At 38.3% G+C, this 19,092-nt stretch overlaps 1 protein-coding gene across 1 annotated transcript in view; it reads right to left on the bottom strand.

Moving 5' to 3' along the window:
- Window positions 1–19,092, bottom strand: part of LOC135463700 (macrophage mannose receptor 1-like) — a 33,245-nt gene that overhangs the window by 3,807 nt on the left and 10,346 nt on the right. Inside the window, 29 exon segments of the mRNA XM_064741092.1 lie at window positions 249–420; window positions 861–1,105; window positions 1,871–1,973; window positions 2,188–2,345; window positions 3,059–3,187; window positions 3,792–3,926; window positions 4,424–4,524; window positions 5,450–5,514; window positions 5,983–6,155; window positions 7,636–7,680; window positions 8,357–8,524; window positions 9,311–9,369; window positions 9,680–9,813; window positions 10,501–10,706; window positions 10,902–11,041; window positions 11,649–11,764; window positions 12,138–12,248; window positions 12,542–12,696; window positions 13,381–13,534; window positions 13,537–13,559; window positions 13,838–13,885; window positions 14,039–14,149; window positions 14,503–14,616; window positions 14,826–14,996; window positions 15,439–15,486; window positions 15,775–15,919; window positions 16,526–16,608; window positions 17,960–18,118; window positions 18,752–18,859. Of these exon segments, the coding sequence (XP_064597162.1) occupies window positions 249–420; window positions 861–1,105; window positions 1,871–1,973; window positions 2,188–2,345; window positions 3,059–3,187; window positions 3,792–3,926; window positions 4,424–4,524; window positions 5,450–5,514; window positions 5,983–6,155; window positions 7,636–7,680; window positions 8,357–8,524; window positions 9,311–9,369; window positions 9,680–9,813; window positions 10,501–10,706; window positions 10,902–11,041; window positions 11,649–11,764; window positions 12,138–12,248; window positions 12,542–12,696; window positions 13,381–13,534; window positions 13,537–13,559; window positions 13,838–13,885; window positions 14,039–14,149; window positions 14,503–14,616; window positions 14,826–14,996; window positions 15,439–15,486; window positions 15,775–15,919; window positions 16,526–16,608; window positions 17,960–18,118; window positions 18,752–18,859 (3,579 nt within the window).

Raw genomic sequence — 19,092 nt, 5'->3', positions numbered from 1 at the left:
TAATATGTTGATATAACTGAGAACGATTTGGAAATGTGCGAAAACAGATATTAAAAACTGCAGTGAGCAGTAACATACGAAAGGATGGCCTCGATCAACATTTACCGACATTAGATCAACACGTGGAATGTGTTTATTGTTCGTATGTTGGCTAAACGTCCATTCTGGGAACTACATCACGGAAACTGCAAAGGACTTTCCCGAATAAATGGCAACTCTAAATGAATTTAACGACCTGTTCCACTTACCCGCACTAAGTTTACACACTGGCAGGAATTGCTGACCGCATATTGTGTCGTTCCACTTCCCGTTTGGCAGAAGAGACACACATCCTTCTCCGATATCCTTACTAGGTTCCCCTTGGGCCCAGTTGGTGTAAAAGATAGGCCAGTTGTCTATCCATTCATAAGTTCCGGACACCTGCAGGGCGATCAGTTAAGGTGCAGTATAAGTATATATTATAATTACATATATCGGTGGATATGGATACTGCTCTGCAATTTTTAAGAGCATGGGGTCATATAAAGAATGTGTTTATTTATTTATTTATTTATTTTGGCGTTTAATTTCAAAGCTCTTCATACTATTCTTTCTACTTATTCCTTAGTGCTCAAGTTTATAAGCGCCCGAAGCAAGCCACTAATCTTCGTCAGGAACTTTCTGACTTAAATCCAAACACTCGAAAACTGGCCAGTTGCCGACATTTTGGTTGATTAAGTCAGCGAGAAACCAAGGGGTATGTGTAGTACTTGACATACTGAATGTCAGTATAACTTGGAAAACGTTCTTGTAAATGCACATGAAACAAATAATTGTTGGCAGTATAGTCTATTGCATCATAATGAGCTAACTCATATTACCTCAGCATCGTGCATACCGATCCAGACTGGTTGGTTTATATCCTGTGTTAGCACTCGAACAACGCTCTCTTCGTATACGCTAGTGATGGAGGCCAGAACGGAACCATCCAGACGACAGGTGGACTTGGCGCGAAACCAACTGACGGGATCTGGCATTAGTTTGTAGCAATTCTTCCCGTACAGAGTGTAACCTGATTTACACCAGGACGGTAAGGGGGTTGTTTCAGGGTTAGGGAATGATGGACCTAGAAGTACAGCACAACGGCATTAAAAGAATATTTACTTCAAGGGCAAAAATGTTGCAACGAGCTCCATACTCTTGCACACTCTTGCAAACAACTTAAAATGTGTCCATTACAAGCGACTGCTTTGATACTTTATCAAAAATTTTAAATATTTATTTTTGCAAGTCGACAGCAATTTTATTTTGGGTTTTTCGTGCGAACCGACAGCAAATAATCGGAATGTGGAACAAAAATAAAACTGAGAATCCACCTTTTCATTTTGTCCGATCGTAATATTTTTTATTTTTCCTGTTTTTCAAGGCTTTCGGATCATGTAAATATGTCTTTAACAGGAACAAATTGCTAGAACATTCCACATTTTCCTCAAATTAGATGATATGCAAGTTTTTTATGTTTATACCCTCCGACGACATTGGAAAGAACTTTATTGAGCCAATAGACAACAATGTAAACTATTGTTTATCAAACTACAACTTTTCCTTGTTGATGAGATAACCAAAGTATCGGCCTGTAAAGTAGCTGAAGGCATACCACTGAGGTTCATCTAGTCTAGGAGCATTTTCCCTTCATCCGGAAATCATCTATGGTTAATACCGAAGGGAATAACTTGCCACAATTTTATCCTTGTTTCATAAAATCTGTCAGATATCTTTATAAGTCTGACTTAGCTGGGTGGATAATTCGGAGAGAATTTGGAAAGAATTGTTTGCATAACACAGGCACTGCAGCACTGTTATATCCGGAAAATGTAGATGAATATCTCACTTTTGTACACCTGACATATGTAACCATGCAGCAGATCACAGTTCTCGTCGTTCCATTTCCCAGCGTGGTAGTCGATGGCATACATATGAACACAGTCTTCCTGCTGTTAGGAAATCAGAAGAACATGAATAAATCTAGCATAAACATTATATTCAAACTGGTCATCACACACACACACACACACACACACACACACACACTGGAAACAAGTTTGACTGCACTGCAATTTAAATATGTAATGAGTAGGTAGATGCACGAAAATCACTGTTCACATGTTAAAACTCTGTGCTTACAGAATAACAGTACTTTTATCTCACCTGGAAACCGTACATCCTCCCAGACGGCTCACCCTTCGCCCAGTTGAAGTAGGAATTCTCCGAATTATCCACCCAGCTAAACTGGTTTTCGTGCTTAAGATCATTCAGTCCAATCCACAAGCTGGTGTTCCATCCCCCAAGCAAACTTGTGAGGAAGGCTGAAAAGAACATCAGTGTAAGCGACCCGTAACTTTTGAAAACAGTGGACTTTCATCTTTTGAAATCTGATATGCGACTGAAGGGCAAATGAAATTCTATGGGAGATAGATTTTCCATGTGTCAACATTTGTCCCAATTGAAAAAGACGATGTGGACAGCTATATTTCCTATGTGTTAACATTAGTCCTGTCAGAAAAGAAGATGTGGACAGCTATATTCCCTATGTGTCAACATTTGTCCTGTTTGAAAAAGACGATGTGGACAGCTATATTTCCTATGTGTTAACATTTGTCCTGTCAGAAAAGACGATGTGGACAGCTATATTTTCTATGTGTTAACATTTGTCCTGTCAGAAAAGACGATGTGGACAGCTATATTCTCTATGTGCCAACTTTTGTCCTGTTTGAAGAAACAATATGGACAGCTACACAGCTTAGCTTAGTTGCGTTACATTTTCACTGACGCGTTGGGAGAAAGAACGGACGAAAGCAGTTAGCCTCTGACCTTTCAAACAAGACCGCAAGGTCAAATATATTTCTCTTGCCTAAGGAGGTGCAGTCATTAGTTATTAGACAGTAAGAACGTAAAACCTTAGACAACATCGTAATTCCGTTTACAGTGGGCCCTTTACATATTTTGCATCTTCGTCCCCGGAATCTTAGTAACCCCGAAATAGGCTGGGTCAGATTGGGTTTTAATTTTGCAAGTTTACCTTGTTCTTGGTCGTTGCTGACGGAAGCTATTTCATAGCCACTCCCGAATGAGCGGCACTTGTCATGCGCTGCAGTCCAGTTTAGTAATGATGACCGTGTATTCCCGCCCAAAAAGAAACATTTGCTTTCTGAAAAGAATGAAATTGTCTTTTACTTATGATGCTCCTTTAGTATATTTTCTCGAAAGGATAAGCCATTACTAGCAGTTTACATGGAACTGTGCAGTTGTTGTCATTATAAATTTGCCAGCTTCTAAAATGCAATAAGTAAATAAATATATTATTAAATAAATAAATAGTTGATTTCAAAATCGTAATACGTTACCATTCTTATAATGCTATGCTTTATATTTTTACAGTATCGCATTTACATCTAACCACTGTTGTAGAAGTGAAACATTTTTCAGGAAGCTCATGCTGGCTTCCTCTCCGGTCGTACGCGAGAAGATCTGTCACAAACCTGGGGATGCGCGTGGATTTCCATCGGGTTGTGCCCGGTTTCCTCCCACCATAGTGCTGGCGGCCTTCGTGTAAGTGAAATGCTTTTGAGCACGACGTAAAGCACCAATCAAATAAATAATAAACATTCTTTAGAACCGCGATAAATAAGCAAACTGCCACAAACCACTTTTTCCATGCAGTATTACCTTCTTTTAAATCGTTCTGTGGTCAAATAACAGTATTTCCACAACCAATATAATGGTAAAGCTTATATCTTTTATCACAAACTCACTGTATCCATGGAAACCCTTAGGGCAGTTTCCGGGCCGTACTGTTGTAGCTACAGTGGGCAGGGGTGAGTATGAACCGTTAACTTTGCGGCAGATGAATTCATTCTTGTCAGCACAATTATCATCGTTCCAACCTCCTGCTCAACAAAATTGTTGTGGATTTATGTTTGATTTATGTTTTTAACTTTTTGTAGAATTCATACATAGATATAGCTCAATTGTAATGTGTTGTTTAAAGATAGAACAAAAGTAGATAACAGTACGAAATAAAATATTACACACAATACGAAAATAAAATGTCCACAGTGGTTTTACATCAATATATGACCTTATTTCAAGTACTGATAAATCATTAATGTGAACTTAATTATCAAACACATATTTTCTCAAAACTTTTACAAACAAAAAGAAATTCGGAGAGATCGACTGCCCGTCATTCTGAATTTCTGTCCGTTCACAAAATTCCTGGGTATGGATTACCACCAAAATTTAAATGAACGATTCTTTGCCCAAGATCAAGGTGTACACATCCATCCATCAAGGGCAAAGAAAAAAAATCACATTGGCCCAGGCAATACATGTAATATACTGGATTTGATAAAGAATAAGGAAACCTCCCTGTATGATTGCTTACCATTAAAATTGTAGAAGTCGACACATCTTTGACCACCATAACCATCGTTGGGTTCATTTTTAGCCCAGTTGACAAATTCCACCATGGTTGAATCCGACCACCTTTAACAGTTCAGCAGTCACACTTATAGTGGGGATCAGTTTATGAGTTTTTGCACCGATATACCTCAAATGAACATATGGTTGTTTTAGATAAAAGAGCTGCCACCACACGCACTGTCTTTCTGAGTTTTTGGTACTATCTTAAAATGCAAATATTAAAATGTCAGCATTTTCTAAATGCTGAAATGATACAAGTTAAATACTGTTTAATGCAAGAACAATTCTAGAATGTTACACCGCATAAAGATTATTTGTCAGATTACAACTTGTAACATAATGTCAGATTACACGTTGTAACATAATGTCAGGTTACACGTTGTAACATAATGTCAGATTACAAGTTGTAACATAATGTCAGATTACAAGTTGAACATAATGTCAGATTACAAGTTGTAACATAATGTCAGATTTCAAGCTGTAACATAATGTCAGATTACAAGCTGTAACATAATATCAGATTACAAGCTGTAACTTAATGTTAGATTACAACATTTTTAACATTTATGTAATGGTGAACACAACACTAAAAAGTGCTAATGTGACGTAAGTGTTAATTTACTGATTTATGATCATTTTTAACGTGTTAAATTTCACGCATTTGTTAAACTGTTTAACCCAAATTGTAGATGCTTTCTCTCCTTCAGAACGACCAACATATTGAACTAAACAGTATTTAAGTTACACATAACATTTCAATTTTATTTATTTACTTCATTGGTGCTTTAAACCGTACTCAAGAATATTTCACTTATACGACGGCGGCCAGCTATATAGTGGAAGTAAACCGGGCAGAGCCCGGGAGAAGCCCACGACCATCCGCAGGTTGTTGGAATTTCAGTTTTACGAGCGCAGACATTTACAGCATCTGATTGTTTCTGGTTGGCAAAAGTTCTAAGACAAGTTTAGCTCATCTCAGAAGACTTACTTGAACCCATCCAGGTTTAAACTATTCAGTCCAATCCAGTAAATGCCGTAGGTCAGTTTGGCAGTCTGAAGCAACAAAAATTAGTCTATATGCTTTAAATAAATGCTCGGGAAATAGGACGCTGCCATAAATTGAACGAAACCGTTGAGATTGTTTTTATCATGTTCTGGAACACCATGCCTTGCACTGAAGTTGTAATGTAACCTATTTTTATACCTAATATATTGTATTGTGGATATTTTAATTACTTTGTCTGTCTCCATACGTTTTTATATGCTCTCTGTTTTGTAGAACAGTGCCGGTATAATTTTATCTGTAAAGTTTTACTGATGTTGAAATTAATGTCTTATTTTTATATTTTGTGACATTTACTTTCTTTTTCAGATATGTAAATGGGTGATGACCGATGGACTTTTGGCATGTGGCATCAAATAAACCATAAAGCATATGTGTGTTGTCAGATCGAGGGGAGGGTATATAGCTGACAGTAAATCTATTTTATCATCTGGGTTATATTTGTATAGAAGTCTCACCAGACTGGTCAGAACGTCATTCTCTGTTTTGCTGTGGATGCTGGTCAGATGAGCGCCATTTTGGTGACACCAATCTCGAGCTTCGTACCAGGTTTTCTTGTCCGACACACTCACGAAGTAACACATCCCTCTGTAATACTTCCACTTAGAATCAGGTCCTCCACATGACGGTGCTGCCATGAAAGACAACAGTATACAATGTAGATATTTGTTTGTAATCAAGCATAAGAGAAATATAGAGTCTGGATTTAGACGCAACCTTGCAGGTTTCGGGTAGAGCTTTAGGTTACACTCCCTCGATTGAAGGAACGCAACGTAAACAATCCACCGCTCTGCAGCGTGGATTTTAACAGGCCTGAATCTAATATAAAAGTACATAAATTAAGAAGTATCTGATTTTACTGTAAATTCAACTTCAAACTGATTTAAATCAGTAATAAGCTATGTTCTCTCCTCTGACGACCTTGTCATGTTGAGTAGCTGGATGGGCTGCAGATTTGGAAGATACATTGCCAAGCGTGCTAGTTTATTGCAGGCATTTTTATTCTACCCATATTAAAAGTGAAACATACTTGAGTACGGCGTTAAGCACAAGTAAAATGAATAAGTCAGATCGTACACAAACCCCCGCCATTTTCCAATCTGTTCCGAGATCTCCATAGTATATCCGCAGCGGAACAATCACTTCTAACCAATCACCTTACGTGAGAACAGGTAGCTCAGTGGTTAAGATGCCTGCCATTCAATCGCTAGGCCAAATGAGGTGTGGGCTCAAACCTCAAAGGGAAGTTGCCCATCTTCCCGCTCTCAATGTTCTCTGGTAACGATAAACGGACGACAACGCTCTTGGGACCGTATGCTCAGTCTAACGTTCGTTATGGACCCTTTGTTTTGGACTGATAAGGTGGCAATTATCATATAGGTGAAAACTTCTTGAGTGTGGCGAAAAACAACAATCAAATTGTATATAAAACAATAAATAAATCCGTTTTTCAACTGATGAAGTTACTATAATGTAGTTATCATTACCAGCGGAACTCTCTTGTTAATCCCACGGATGGTATTTATATATTATAATATTATGTGATTCTCCACTTTACTAGAGAATTGGCTTTGGTAAGAATGAAGAATGCAGTTTTGCTTTTTGTGTACAAGTGACTGGTCTTTGAACATAAAAACCAAGAATGCGGTTAATATAAGCTTGAGGGGCTGTATGAGCAACGACTACAATTCTGCTCTTCCATGATGTCAATGGGCAACGGCAGCTCATGAAATATAGGAGCATTTTTAGCTCTTCAAACATAATTCAGAATTCAAACACAGCACTCTATGCTATATACATGTATCAATTAATGAAAATACTATCAAACTATTTAGTGCCTTGTACAGCACTGTTAACTAAAGCTGTTCAATGAATTTTTATGGGTTTAAATGCTATAATCAATCAAGTAAATAGACAAAGGAAATCGTTGTAAAAAAAAACACCATAATTTTCCCTTTCGTAAGCAGATGTCGACAAATCAACCAGAGTTAGCTTCTAACAAGTGATCTCATGTTTTTTCTATATTCTCCTGATACTTGTCGAAATACACAGAAGAAACTATACGATGAACAAGACAGGACTGATTCACAGTTGAAGGCCTGTACACTCACCTGACACTGCGGTTGGCGGGACCACGCTTGTGGGTGGAACCACACCTGTTGAAATAGTGATAGAAGCATTTACATTATATTTCCGATTATCTCGTTCAACTCTATATCAAGGATAGTTTGCTTCATTATACATCGTCAAATTGGACCTAAAGGCACAAAAAACATGTTGCACGGCAAGCATGGCTTATGACGACTAAGACATAACATTCAAGCGAAATTAGTTTCTCTATACCAGGGATTTTATGTTTAGGTCGCTATTATTGCAGTATTTTCGAGAAAGCAAACAAAGCTTAATGATTCTGTAACATGCCATACCCTTGCGATGATGCTAGATGTCAGTGCAATACCATTTTCCGATGTCAAACCCCAGACATTAAAAAAGTTCAAGATTTTCCTACTTCCATTGTTGCTTGCGGTTTCAGACGAAGTTCTGAGCAGACCGCTTGCCATCACATATCAAAAGTGGGAATGTTCAGTGGTAACTTACAAAAGGTCTGTTGATTCCTCCACCCAAAAAATGACAGCCATCATGTATTGCAGTGAAAATCCTTGAGTACAGCGTTCACCAACAATCAATTAAACACAAATAAATAATATGCAGGTCTGTTACAGTAGACCAACAATAATATTACGTAATAAAGAAGTTAATATTACAAAGGTATGTATAAGTCAGATGCGTTGGAATACAATTTCTTTGAGATAAGATACCTGGTTTCCTCACCCTTTTTAAGCTTACAAATCCAGTTGTTAGCCACAAAGCAGCTCACATGGAACCAGTTATTGTTTTTCTGATTATACGCCACGCAGTTCGCTCTGTCATTCCTGTTATCTGGTTGATCAGGACCCCAGTTATTATACCCGAAGGGGCTACCATCAGACCAGTGGTAACCTAAGGACAAAAACGGTTACGCTGTGCGAATAAATGAGATAAATTACTATATAGAGCAGTTGAAGAATGAGTTTAAGATTCAAACCCAGAGAACTCGACCTGCTTTACTACCAACATAAACTAAACCACTTTCAAAGCTCAACAAAATACATCGTTTGCTTAAACAACGTGTATCTTGCTCAAAGCAATATGTTTCTGTGAATCACGAATCGTAACATGTATAGGACTTGCCAGTCTTAGACATCCTAACTTGGCGGTTCGAATGAAGAGACTGAGCCAAGAGATTGTTTGGTGCAGTTTCGGTATACTGTTACAATCCGAGGTGTCATACTTGGTGTCTTCTGCATGGTGTTACAATCAGGCAGCACTATATACATACATTGGCTTTGGAGACGACCTAATCAGCTAAATGACAAGGTTGGTGTAATGTTGTAAGCGACGTAAAAATGCAAACACAGGATCGTCGACAGTCGACGAAAAAGGTTTTGAACGGATTTGGATGAAATTTTGTGCACAACCAAACCCCAGACATTCTGGTGGTGATCTGGATCCGAATCCGGGAATTTATACATTTTGGCTAAAAATACATATTCAATAATTCGCTTTCAAATTGTTAGGAAATTTCTTGAACGGATAATTGAGCTCTCAAAATGCCTTCAAATTATTTGTACAGAGAGTTTTATATCATAATTTACAATAAAACACCATTAACTGTGGGAGGAAAAACCTTAATATTTTTAACCAATAAAATTGAGAATACAAATTGTAAGCAGTGAAAAAAAATACCTTGAAGAAGCTCTCGAGACGACAATCCTATCCAGAAATCCCCACCACGCCAATAGAACCTTAAGAAGGAAATAAATAATAATATTACATACACATATAACCATTACAATTCATTGAACCATAAAACGGTCACATTAATAACTAACTTGATAATAGGGGGGGGGGGGGTAGGGAAGAGGGTAGTTGGAGGGGGGGGGGGGCCAATCGTCTACTGAAAATTATACAGCTATCTATAAATTATTACCTTAGAAATGGCTTATGTTAATCCTAATACTATCAAATGTTAATCAACTACTCTTCGTATGAACAATGATTGAACAATGACAAAGACAAAAGCCTGATGACAAAAGACTGATCGCGGAAACTCACTTGAGGACGCTCTGATACACGAAGTCTTCCTCCGACTTGTTTTGGTAACTGACCAGGTCTCCACCATAACCGCGACAGTTTGCCACAGCTTCCGACCACATTAGCCTGTCTTTTGGCACCACACTATAGAAGGCCTGTAGAGAAGTACATTGATAAAAAAATTTTAACATGTCAGGTATACGCTTTCCTAGCCTTATTCATTCTAAATAAAGTCTTCAATGTTTTACAGCCTAAGAATGGTGTAGTTTAATGTACTCCAGACTGTATATTAGGCCTAAACACTCTTCCAAACTGAGCACAGAATCAACAATACTAATATAAGAGACGTAGACCATAGAGATTAACACCACAGTAGCAACCATGGTGAAATAGATGGCAAACATTAGCACGTAACCAGCGGAATACGCATCTTATCAATTCACCTCGGTCAGGATTTTATTCTAACTGTTCGTGAAATCTATACTTAGTAGCAATTTATACATTACCTAAAATGTGCTTTAGTACGAAAACAGGTTTACGTAACTTTTAAGAAAAACCTTCACATGCCACATGTGTACAGTATTAAGCTTGTAGTGTTTATTTTTTCTTTTTTTCTCTTTTTTATATAAAGATAACAGTCTCTTGTTCTATAGAAGTGAAAAGATGCTAAATCACACCACGAAATCAAAACAGTGTTTTTAATGCAGTTTTTCACCCCGTTCTTGGAAAGTAGACCGATCTAAGGGTTATGGCGCCACAGGATTTACGAGAAAAAATTCATAAAAGAATATTCATGAAGCCTAAGCCGCAAGGGCAGAGCAAAAGAAAGAAGCAGCTCTGACCTTGTAGCAGTATCCCTGATGCTCCTGCCAGCCCGAAGGGCAGGTTACCGGCCTGAGGGTGGAGGCTGCTGTGGTGGGGAGTGGGGTTGTGTATCCACCCTGACGAACCTGGCAGATAAACCCCATAGAGCGGTGACAGTCCACATCCTGCCACACACCCACAGGTTTGTCCGTAGACATGGCTATACATGTGTTTTTCTCCAGTCCTAATGATGAATAAACAAGTCATTAAAACAGCAAAAATATTTCCATGAACGACGTCGAAAAGCGAATTTGTGAAATTAGCATTCACTGTTCAGGTAATGTGATGAATTTACAGAGGTACTGAATAACTTGAAGTGCTTTATGTAACACACATTCATTAATAGTCAGAATTAGAAGAAATTCAATAGTATTTTTACCTGTGTGAGCCTTGGACCAGAAAGTGTACGTTAGGTTTTGTTTGGACGTCCAGGTGTATCTCTTGGAAATTTTTTTCAAGCCGATCCAGTACTGACCCGTTAACCCCGACAGCTCACTGGATAGGTAGGCCTGTTGATACCTGTGATCAAGAAATACACACATACTTTAGCAGAGTAGAAAGTCCCGCTTACAGCACATGCGCCAACCTCCACGACCGCTTTACATTACTTCCACCTAGACAAATTTGGACCCTTGCCTGGACCCTTTTCTGACATCACTTCTTGCCTCGTCACCGTGAAGCAGGTGCAAAATTTGGTAATGGTGGCAGTATGTAAAGCACACAATCTTCACACGATTCAGCCAGTTATCAGTATACTTATCAATTATCGTGGTCATATATCAGCATATTTATTCGTTACTTAACGGAATTATATTTATCTTTACATATTATATTTACTTCTCAATTACCTTGGACAGATATCGGATAACCTGTCAATCCGATTCTGTCAATTTTCGTGGTGGGATATCGTGGTCAGATAGACGGACATCGTGGTCGGATGTCGTTTTCAATTATCGTGGTCAGATAACGTGGTCGGTTATCATGGTCAGATATCGTGGTCAGATATAATGGTCAGATATCGTGGTCATATTTCGCTGTTAGCTATCATTATTAGATATTGTGGACAGTTATTGTGGTCAGATATCTCTATACATACTGTTTAGTCACCTTAGTCAGATGTACTTACTTGTCAGCTATTGTAGCAAGATGTCCACCCAGAGATACACACTGTCTCTCTGCGTCCGTAAATGACTTCCTTGTGTCCACAAAAGAGTAACAGTTTCCTTCATACAGGTAAGCCGACTGGTAAAATATAAATTATATCATTCATATGTATAAAAAAAAATGAATGAAAGATTCAGTTGAACGCTACATTGTCAGTATTTCAGTATAATTCTGGGATATAAAAAAATTAATGTCTAATGTCAATACTCGTCCGTTACAGGACATGTGTTAATAAACATCTGAACAGGCTTAAAGTGCTTAAGGTCAACAAACTTATTTTCGTAACAAAAGTGTGGTATACATGGTCAACGCTATAATATGTTAAGTAATGTTTCACCGTAAAAAGCATAACACTGTGAATTTACTTAAAAGTAAACATTTTTTAACAATAAGTGCATGTCTTACAAAACGTAGCTGGTCAGAAACGAAAGGCAAATATCACATGGCTTACAGGTGGGCATCCTGGAATAACTGTTGTTGATGTGACGGGCTTCTGCGGCGACTTACACACGTAACCCTGAGCCTGGAAGTTACACAGCTGGTCATTCCAGCTGTGCTTGCCCTGTGTTAAGCAAAATGTGTTATTATTATACGTACAGTAATTACTAAAGGCAAGAATATACTTTTATTTTGCATCTTTGTGGGTGTCACAGTAGGAAACCAGGGCTAGTTCTGTGGCAGGTGTACTTGACAAATCTTCTTGCCACAACCGGGTAAAACAGAGCTGGATTGGAACTTGCGAACTCATTAATCAGTTGATAATCATATACCGTGACAGCTTGATACACCGTTAAAAGAAGATGTTCGTAGGTTGATGTCCTGAATTACAGCATTAAAGTCAGTATGGCTCCTTACGTAGGCATACATCGTAACGCAGTCTTCATCTTTGTTCTCGAAGTTGTTCGGTTCGGACGGTGACCAGGAAGTGAATGTTACAGGAGCGCCGTCTGTCCAACGGTATGTCCACTCTATTTCTCGGTCATTTAGTCCAATCCAGTACTGACCATAACCTTATTAAACAGATATAACAGAAATGTCGACCGTGTTAGAATGCTTGCATACATGAGTTTAATTCCAGGAGCAAGTTGTTCAAAAGTGAATTACAGTTGAGCCAGGCTTAAATCTTAATGCTTGTACCATCCTATTACAAAGTCTGTTTAGTGTCCGGTTTACGTCTAAATATTCTTTTGCACTACTGTGCCCTGAACTTTAATGCAAGAGTGTATGAGTAGATTTTCATCATATTTATGTACACATGTTAATTTCTATCAAAAAAGTCTATGTTTATATGCTTTGTAGAGATGTATGCTTTAACTTATCCAAATTCTTTGTGTTTGAAATATTATTCAGTATGGCAGGGGCCTTTGTGGCCTGGTGATTAGCGTTCCAGCAGTGTAACTGTCCAGGAGCTCACGCAAGCAGTAGTTTTGAGGTTCAGATCTGGTCGTACGTGGGAAGTAACATGCAGATGGTCGTGGGCTTCTCCCGAGATCGGCTCTTTTTCCTCCCATCTCATGCTAACAATCATCGACCATTAAAGTAAAAATTCTTGAGTATGGCGCAAAACACCAATCAAATTTAATAAATAAAAAAGTAATAAATAATAAAAATATGATTAATCAGTCCTAATATTCTTAGACATTTTTCTTTTAAAATGGTATACAATTTTAAAGCTCATCTAAAGTTCCTCTTACCTTTCACTTGACTCGATATAAAGTTTTGTTCGTCGACATCAGCGATACTGACCAGATCTGCGCCTAACTGGCGACACTGGAGCACAGCAGCAGGTTGATCTCCTCGCTGAGACTTAAATAAATAACACTTGTTCTTGTAGCTGTTCCATCCCTTTTGGGACAACCGAATGTCATGCCAGCTGTAATCATCCGCAAATTTGATTACCGGTAACCATAACATGTAGCAACACAGTAAATACATGGATGTTCTCTGATGTATGACGTTTGGCCACTTCAAAGCGAAATAGGTGAGTAAGTAGGCTAAAAAGGACAATATGTGAATATTGCAGTGAAAGGTGTTGTAAAGTCTATTAAGAACAGTTATTCTCTTAATAAGATCGCTAAAATCCTGAAATCAGAAAATATTGATAAAGCAATATTAATGAAAGAAACCACGTAGCGAAGAGAACTGACTAACCTTGGACAGTTGTCGTCGGTTTGACGGATGTTGGCGGCCCAATCCCATCTGCAGATGTAAAAGAGAACAACAAATATTGCAAAGAAAATACAAAAAGCTACAAAAGCTACAAAGCGTTATGACATGTATGATTTTCTGAAAGGTTGTTGAGGTGTCTACAACATTGTATGTGTTCTAATAATGAAACCTCATATTACTCACTGGACTTCTTGCAGACGAACCCGTTTCTCGAATCGCACCTGTAGTTGTTCCAGAGACCTGAGCTTACCACAATGTTCACGCAGTTCTCGCTGGATGGGTTGTTGGGCTCACCTAAAATAAGGAATCGAAGAAAAACATTGTTTCACATCAGCCGCTGGTTAAATAACCGGGGATAACACCAATGTTGTTCTATTGCTAGGTGACGACGCTTAACCGGGTGACTTTCATAAACACCAATATGAATGCGTTGTTTGGAAGAGCACTTCTTCCCGACATTTTCTTTAGTTTGGTGCGAAAATAGTGGTGTTGGCATTTGAATCCAGTTAATAACACTCGGTTGATAGGAGAACTGTCCCCACAAACATGCCTGCACATTCTTCCAGGTGGTTTTAATTCACTAGGCTGTTGAAATAATACATAGAACACAATTTTGTTTTCATGCCAAGCATTTAGGTCAATCTTACCGGGTTTCCAGTTGAGATAAGCGAAAGGTGACCCGTCCGTCCACATCCACCTGTTATCATCACGGTCATTTGCTCCAATCCACACCGCAAACGATGACATACTCCTTGCTCGTCCTGTAGTATACCATATTATATCGATTTATTCAATATTGTCTTCATACATGAAGTCTACAAATGAAATTTCCTTAAACCAGTGCAAATTTAGAAGAAGAAAAAACATACAGATACTTGACAAAGTGCTCGAATCATTCAGAAGGCAAGTAAACTTTTGTTTCTGAAATAATAATTTGCTTTCATTCAAAATGTATAATATAGCTACATACCGGCTATAAAGTACTGTTCCTGTATAGTGGTGATACTAGCAAGCTGTCCCCCGTTCTGAGAGCACCACTGGCCTGCGTCGAGCCAAGAAAGAGGCCTATCTTGAAAGGAGTAACAGAAACCAAGGTTGATGTCCTCTTCCCAGTTCGGTCCACACCGAGCACTCCATGTGACTGTAGATAACACAAAACAGCGCTGAGCAGACTGTCATTTTACACAAGGCAACAGTTTTGTAGATCTATTTTAGTTTACCTTATAATGACAAGGAAGAGAGAAGTCCGTAGCGTGTTTTGGGGAATGAATTCAGATCATAAACCACACGAATATTTCGCCACAAGAATTTAAGATATGCTAATCTTAACCAAACACGTCGATGCGTCCGAAATAGAGATTAGCCTGAGCATTACGTAAGTTGTGTCCTGCTTCCAGTGGTTCTGTTTCTACGCCTTTTGTGCATTTTATGTAGATGGAAATCTCACAGGGCACTGACAGTTACCACCACATCGTTCGCCTATCTGTACTGAACCACAGAGGAACCGACTGGATACATATTGTTAATATTATGGGCTTCCTTTTTACTGTGTAACATTCGGGATATACATCAGATGAACTCACGTGTGGTAGGGGTAGATCCAGGGGCAGGAGTTACACCGTTTATCAAGGCTGTTAAGTAAAGAGAAACACAAATAATTTGAGGAATGTCAAAAGAAATGGGTGGTGAGTACATTACTGGATAATTTCTTCACTCTGTATAGCTAATGCCAGTGATTGCAGCGAAGCAACACTGAAACGTTCAATATTGTAAACAAGTCACTAGATGTTAAATTTTATATCATATAGTAAAAAGAGTGTTATACTTTTTATTAGGAGCGGGTGAGTTCTATCCTATTCCTTTTGCTTCAGCATTTAAACGTCCAGTGGCTGATATCTTACAGGTTACAAAGTAGTTACCTGGCTTTTGGCAAATGAAACCATGCTTGGCGTTACAGGCAAGGTCTTTCCATTGGCCAGCGTGTCCGGATTCTGACACCATGCCAACACAGTTCATCTCCCCTTTCTTGTGAGGGTAACCTGAGTACCAGTTGGTAAATGTTGTCTGCATAAATATTAGAGTATACAGAGAAATTAACCGTTTTAAAAACTACACTCTCAGTGTATAGTGTTATAGTTTCAGGCCATTGGTTTTATGTAAAACAACTCTGAATATCGCTTGTCGTATGTGTGTATGATTGAATGCTTGGGATTTAACGTCGTACTTAACAATTTTTCAGTGATATGACAAAGAGAAATCATTTGGTGTGTGCACATATATTGTGTCTTCTTGTGGCAGGGCGAGTGCATGCCGCCACCGAAGTATCATGCCGAAGACACCAGACATGATACCCCACCCAGTCGCATTATACTGACACTGGGCCAACCAGTCATGTTTCCTTGCTCTAACCTCGTTGTATTGAGTGCCAAGCTAGGCAGCAGCAAGTATCGTTTTTAAAGTCTTTGATATGACCCAAGGTTTCCTGAATTCGCACTTCTTGTAATACACCGCAGTGATAAAAGTTATATTATGAGTTGAATACAAAAGTAGAAGAGAATGACCAGACCCAGGAGGACTAGCCTTTGGAGACTAAACTGATGTTTAAAACAAAACGATCGCCTGGTACAGATGTAAAAACACAACCAGGCTTTATGTTAGATGGCTACCCACCATTGTTCCATCTGCCCAGTTAAATGACCCTTCTTCACTTCGGTCATTTAGGCCTGTCCACATCACTGCTGAGGAAATGCGACCTATAGAGAAAGCAAAAAAAATCTGCATATGTGAAAAAGACTGCTATATAGCTAAATAAACCCATGTGTAAAAGACTGACAAGTTGTACATTAGGATACAAAAATTGAGATTAAATGCTATGGCGATATTGTTGTTTTTAAAATTAACATCAACTGTTAACATTCTGTGATTCAGCAAATGAAAAAATGCATAATAAAAGCCATCAGAAAATAATCTATCCTCATATACCTCCACACCGTTGAAACTGAGTTACTTTTCAAAGCTGATAACTCTTTATAAACAACCGATGTATTGCAACCAAAATAACCCGTGTACATGTACATACATATGGTCAGTTGTCACCTGTTTGAGGAATTACTTTGAAAAGCTCTTGTTTTTTCTTTAATGTTCAGATTTTATACTCAGTCTGCGAAAACTTAGAAAAACAAATCACAGACAAATCTTCAGATGGTCACTATTACCAACTTGTTATGAGAAACGAAATTATTCAAACGTTGCGTGTTGGCAGAACATGCTTACCGACAATGTTGACATGCGGCAAAGTTGATCGATTGAGTGGAAAATAATTTGGCTATTAATTGTAGAACAAATATCGCATGCTAGCAATTCTATCATGGTGCATATCACACCTGTAAAGGTTTGATGAAAAAACACAGAAAACTGTCGTACGAGATATGTCTTCACAACAAATAATTGTTGACACATGCACCAACAAGCTATAATACGAATAGCCAGATGATTAGACTGGCATGGGGATCACCAGATAGAAAACCATATATATATCCAGTGAATAAAAATCGAAAAAAAACCTATGAGAGATGTGTTCACAAACCCCAAATATGAACTAGGAATCCCTTTCCAGAAGATCATAAATAAAAATACTGAACATACCTTAATCCATATTCTGCACACGCATGTAAAACTAGACCCGAAAATATCTGTGAGGTTTAAAGAATATCCGCTTGTTGAAGGAGATGCGTTCGTAAAGCACTTTTTATCTTCTTGAAATGGAGGAACATGTAATATATTGACATACCCCAATAAAACATGCATATGTACATTTAGTCCCCTAAACATCTGCGAAGTTTGGAGAAATGCCGTCGAAAACTGCAGGAGGAAACACGTCCACATGAAATGAATACAGACAGACTTATGGACAGACAAATGTCGGACATGCTAATCGCTACGTACATCCGTATTATACCCAGGGATAATAAGAATCATTGGTTTAATGGCAAATTCATTTTCATATTTACATTATGTAAATGTAGTCATAATTCGTGAAATATAGTCAACTGGGATAGTAAATTGATGGGAAATAAAACGAAAGGAAGTGCTACGTCTAAATACCGTTTATGAAACTCTGTTTTGATTCATCTTGGACTGAAACAAGCCGGCCACTTTGTCCTTGACATGCGTGTTGAGCTTCCATCCAGTCTAGGACAGTGTCATTGAACAGCAGACATTGGTTCATATAGAGGGCCCAGCCAGGTTCACAACTCATCTCGGCTATAACCACATAAGGAGAAAAGAAGCAATATAGATTCTGAGGAAAAGACGATTGAATTGTGATTCACCAAAGAAAAGAAGGTATATTAATGTAAAGTGTGCTGCAAAAATGTATTGACGATTGGATTTTACCATAGCAAGTTGTCATTGTAATCACAACACGGTTGAATACTTTCTCTAGCATTTTTTTTTGTAAAGTTTAAATCCAGCTAATACAAATTAGAAGTGATAAGACCATGACTATATTCCCGCCTCTCCGCGGGAATTAAGTGAGATGTAAACACTAAGACTATATTCCTGCCCCTCCGCGGGAATTAAGTGAGATGTAAACACTAACACTATATTCCCGCCTCTCCGTGGAAATTAAGTGAGATGTAAACACTAAGACTATATTCCCGCCTCTCCGCGGGAATTAAGTGAGATGCAAACACTAAATCTAAAAGCCTGTGAGGACAAAAGTATGCTAATATCATGGTCACTGTATCCACAGAAAGTTGTTGCAAATACTTTTTCACGTATTACTCTTAGGCTCAAGTGAAAATCAGTTTTCAAACGAATAGAAGTCGTTAAATTTGGGTGGTGTTTTTTTTAGGTGAAGAATAGCGAATAATGAAGAAGGAAACGCTCACTCACGTTTTGGTGTCGTCACAGCTTGAACGGGTACATTAGTTGGCAGCTGGCAGATGAATGGCCTCAACTGGAAACAGCTCGTTGTAAGTGACCACTTCCCTTGCTTGTCACCTGAAACAGAGTATAGTCAGTATCATTTATGGTTTTACGCTAAAGTTTTCCACATTTTGCTTAGTGTTGGATCGTTTTCAAATCAACTCTACTAAACTTTTCATACTGCAGGACGCAATAAGGCAATGAAAAAGTTATAGGAAATAATACATTTTAAGACTGATAATTTTTCTTATGTATTTGTGTATATGTATGTGGAGTGTATATTATATGCATAATAACCAAACAGCCTG

This window comes from Liolophura sinensis, chromosome 1, assembly GCF_032854445.1.
Source record: "Liolophura sinensis isolate JHLJ2023 chromosome 1, CUHK_Ljap_v2, whole genome shotgun sequence".
Classification (NCBI taxonomy): domain Eukaryota; kingdom Metazoa; phylum Mollusca; class Polyplacophora; order Chitonida; family Chitonidae; genus Liolophura; species Liolophura sinensis.
Note: the sequence above shows the minus strand (reverse complement) of the source record. Positions and strands in the feature narration are given on the sequence as shown.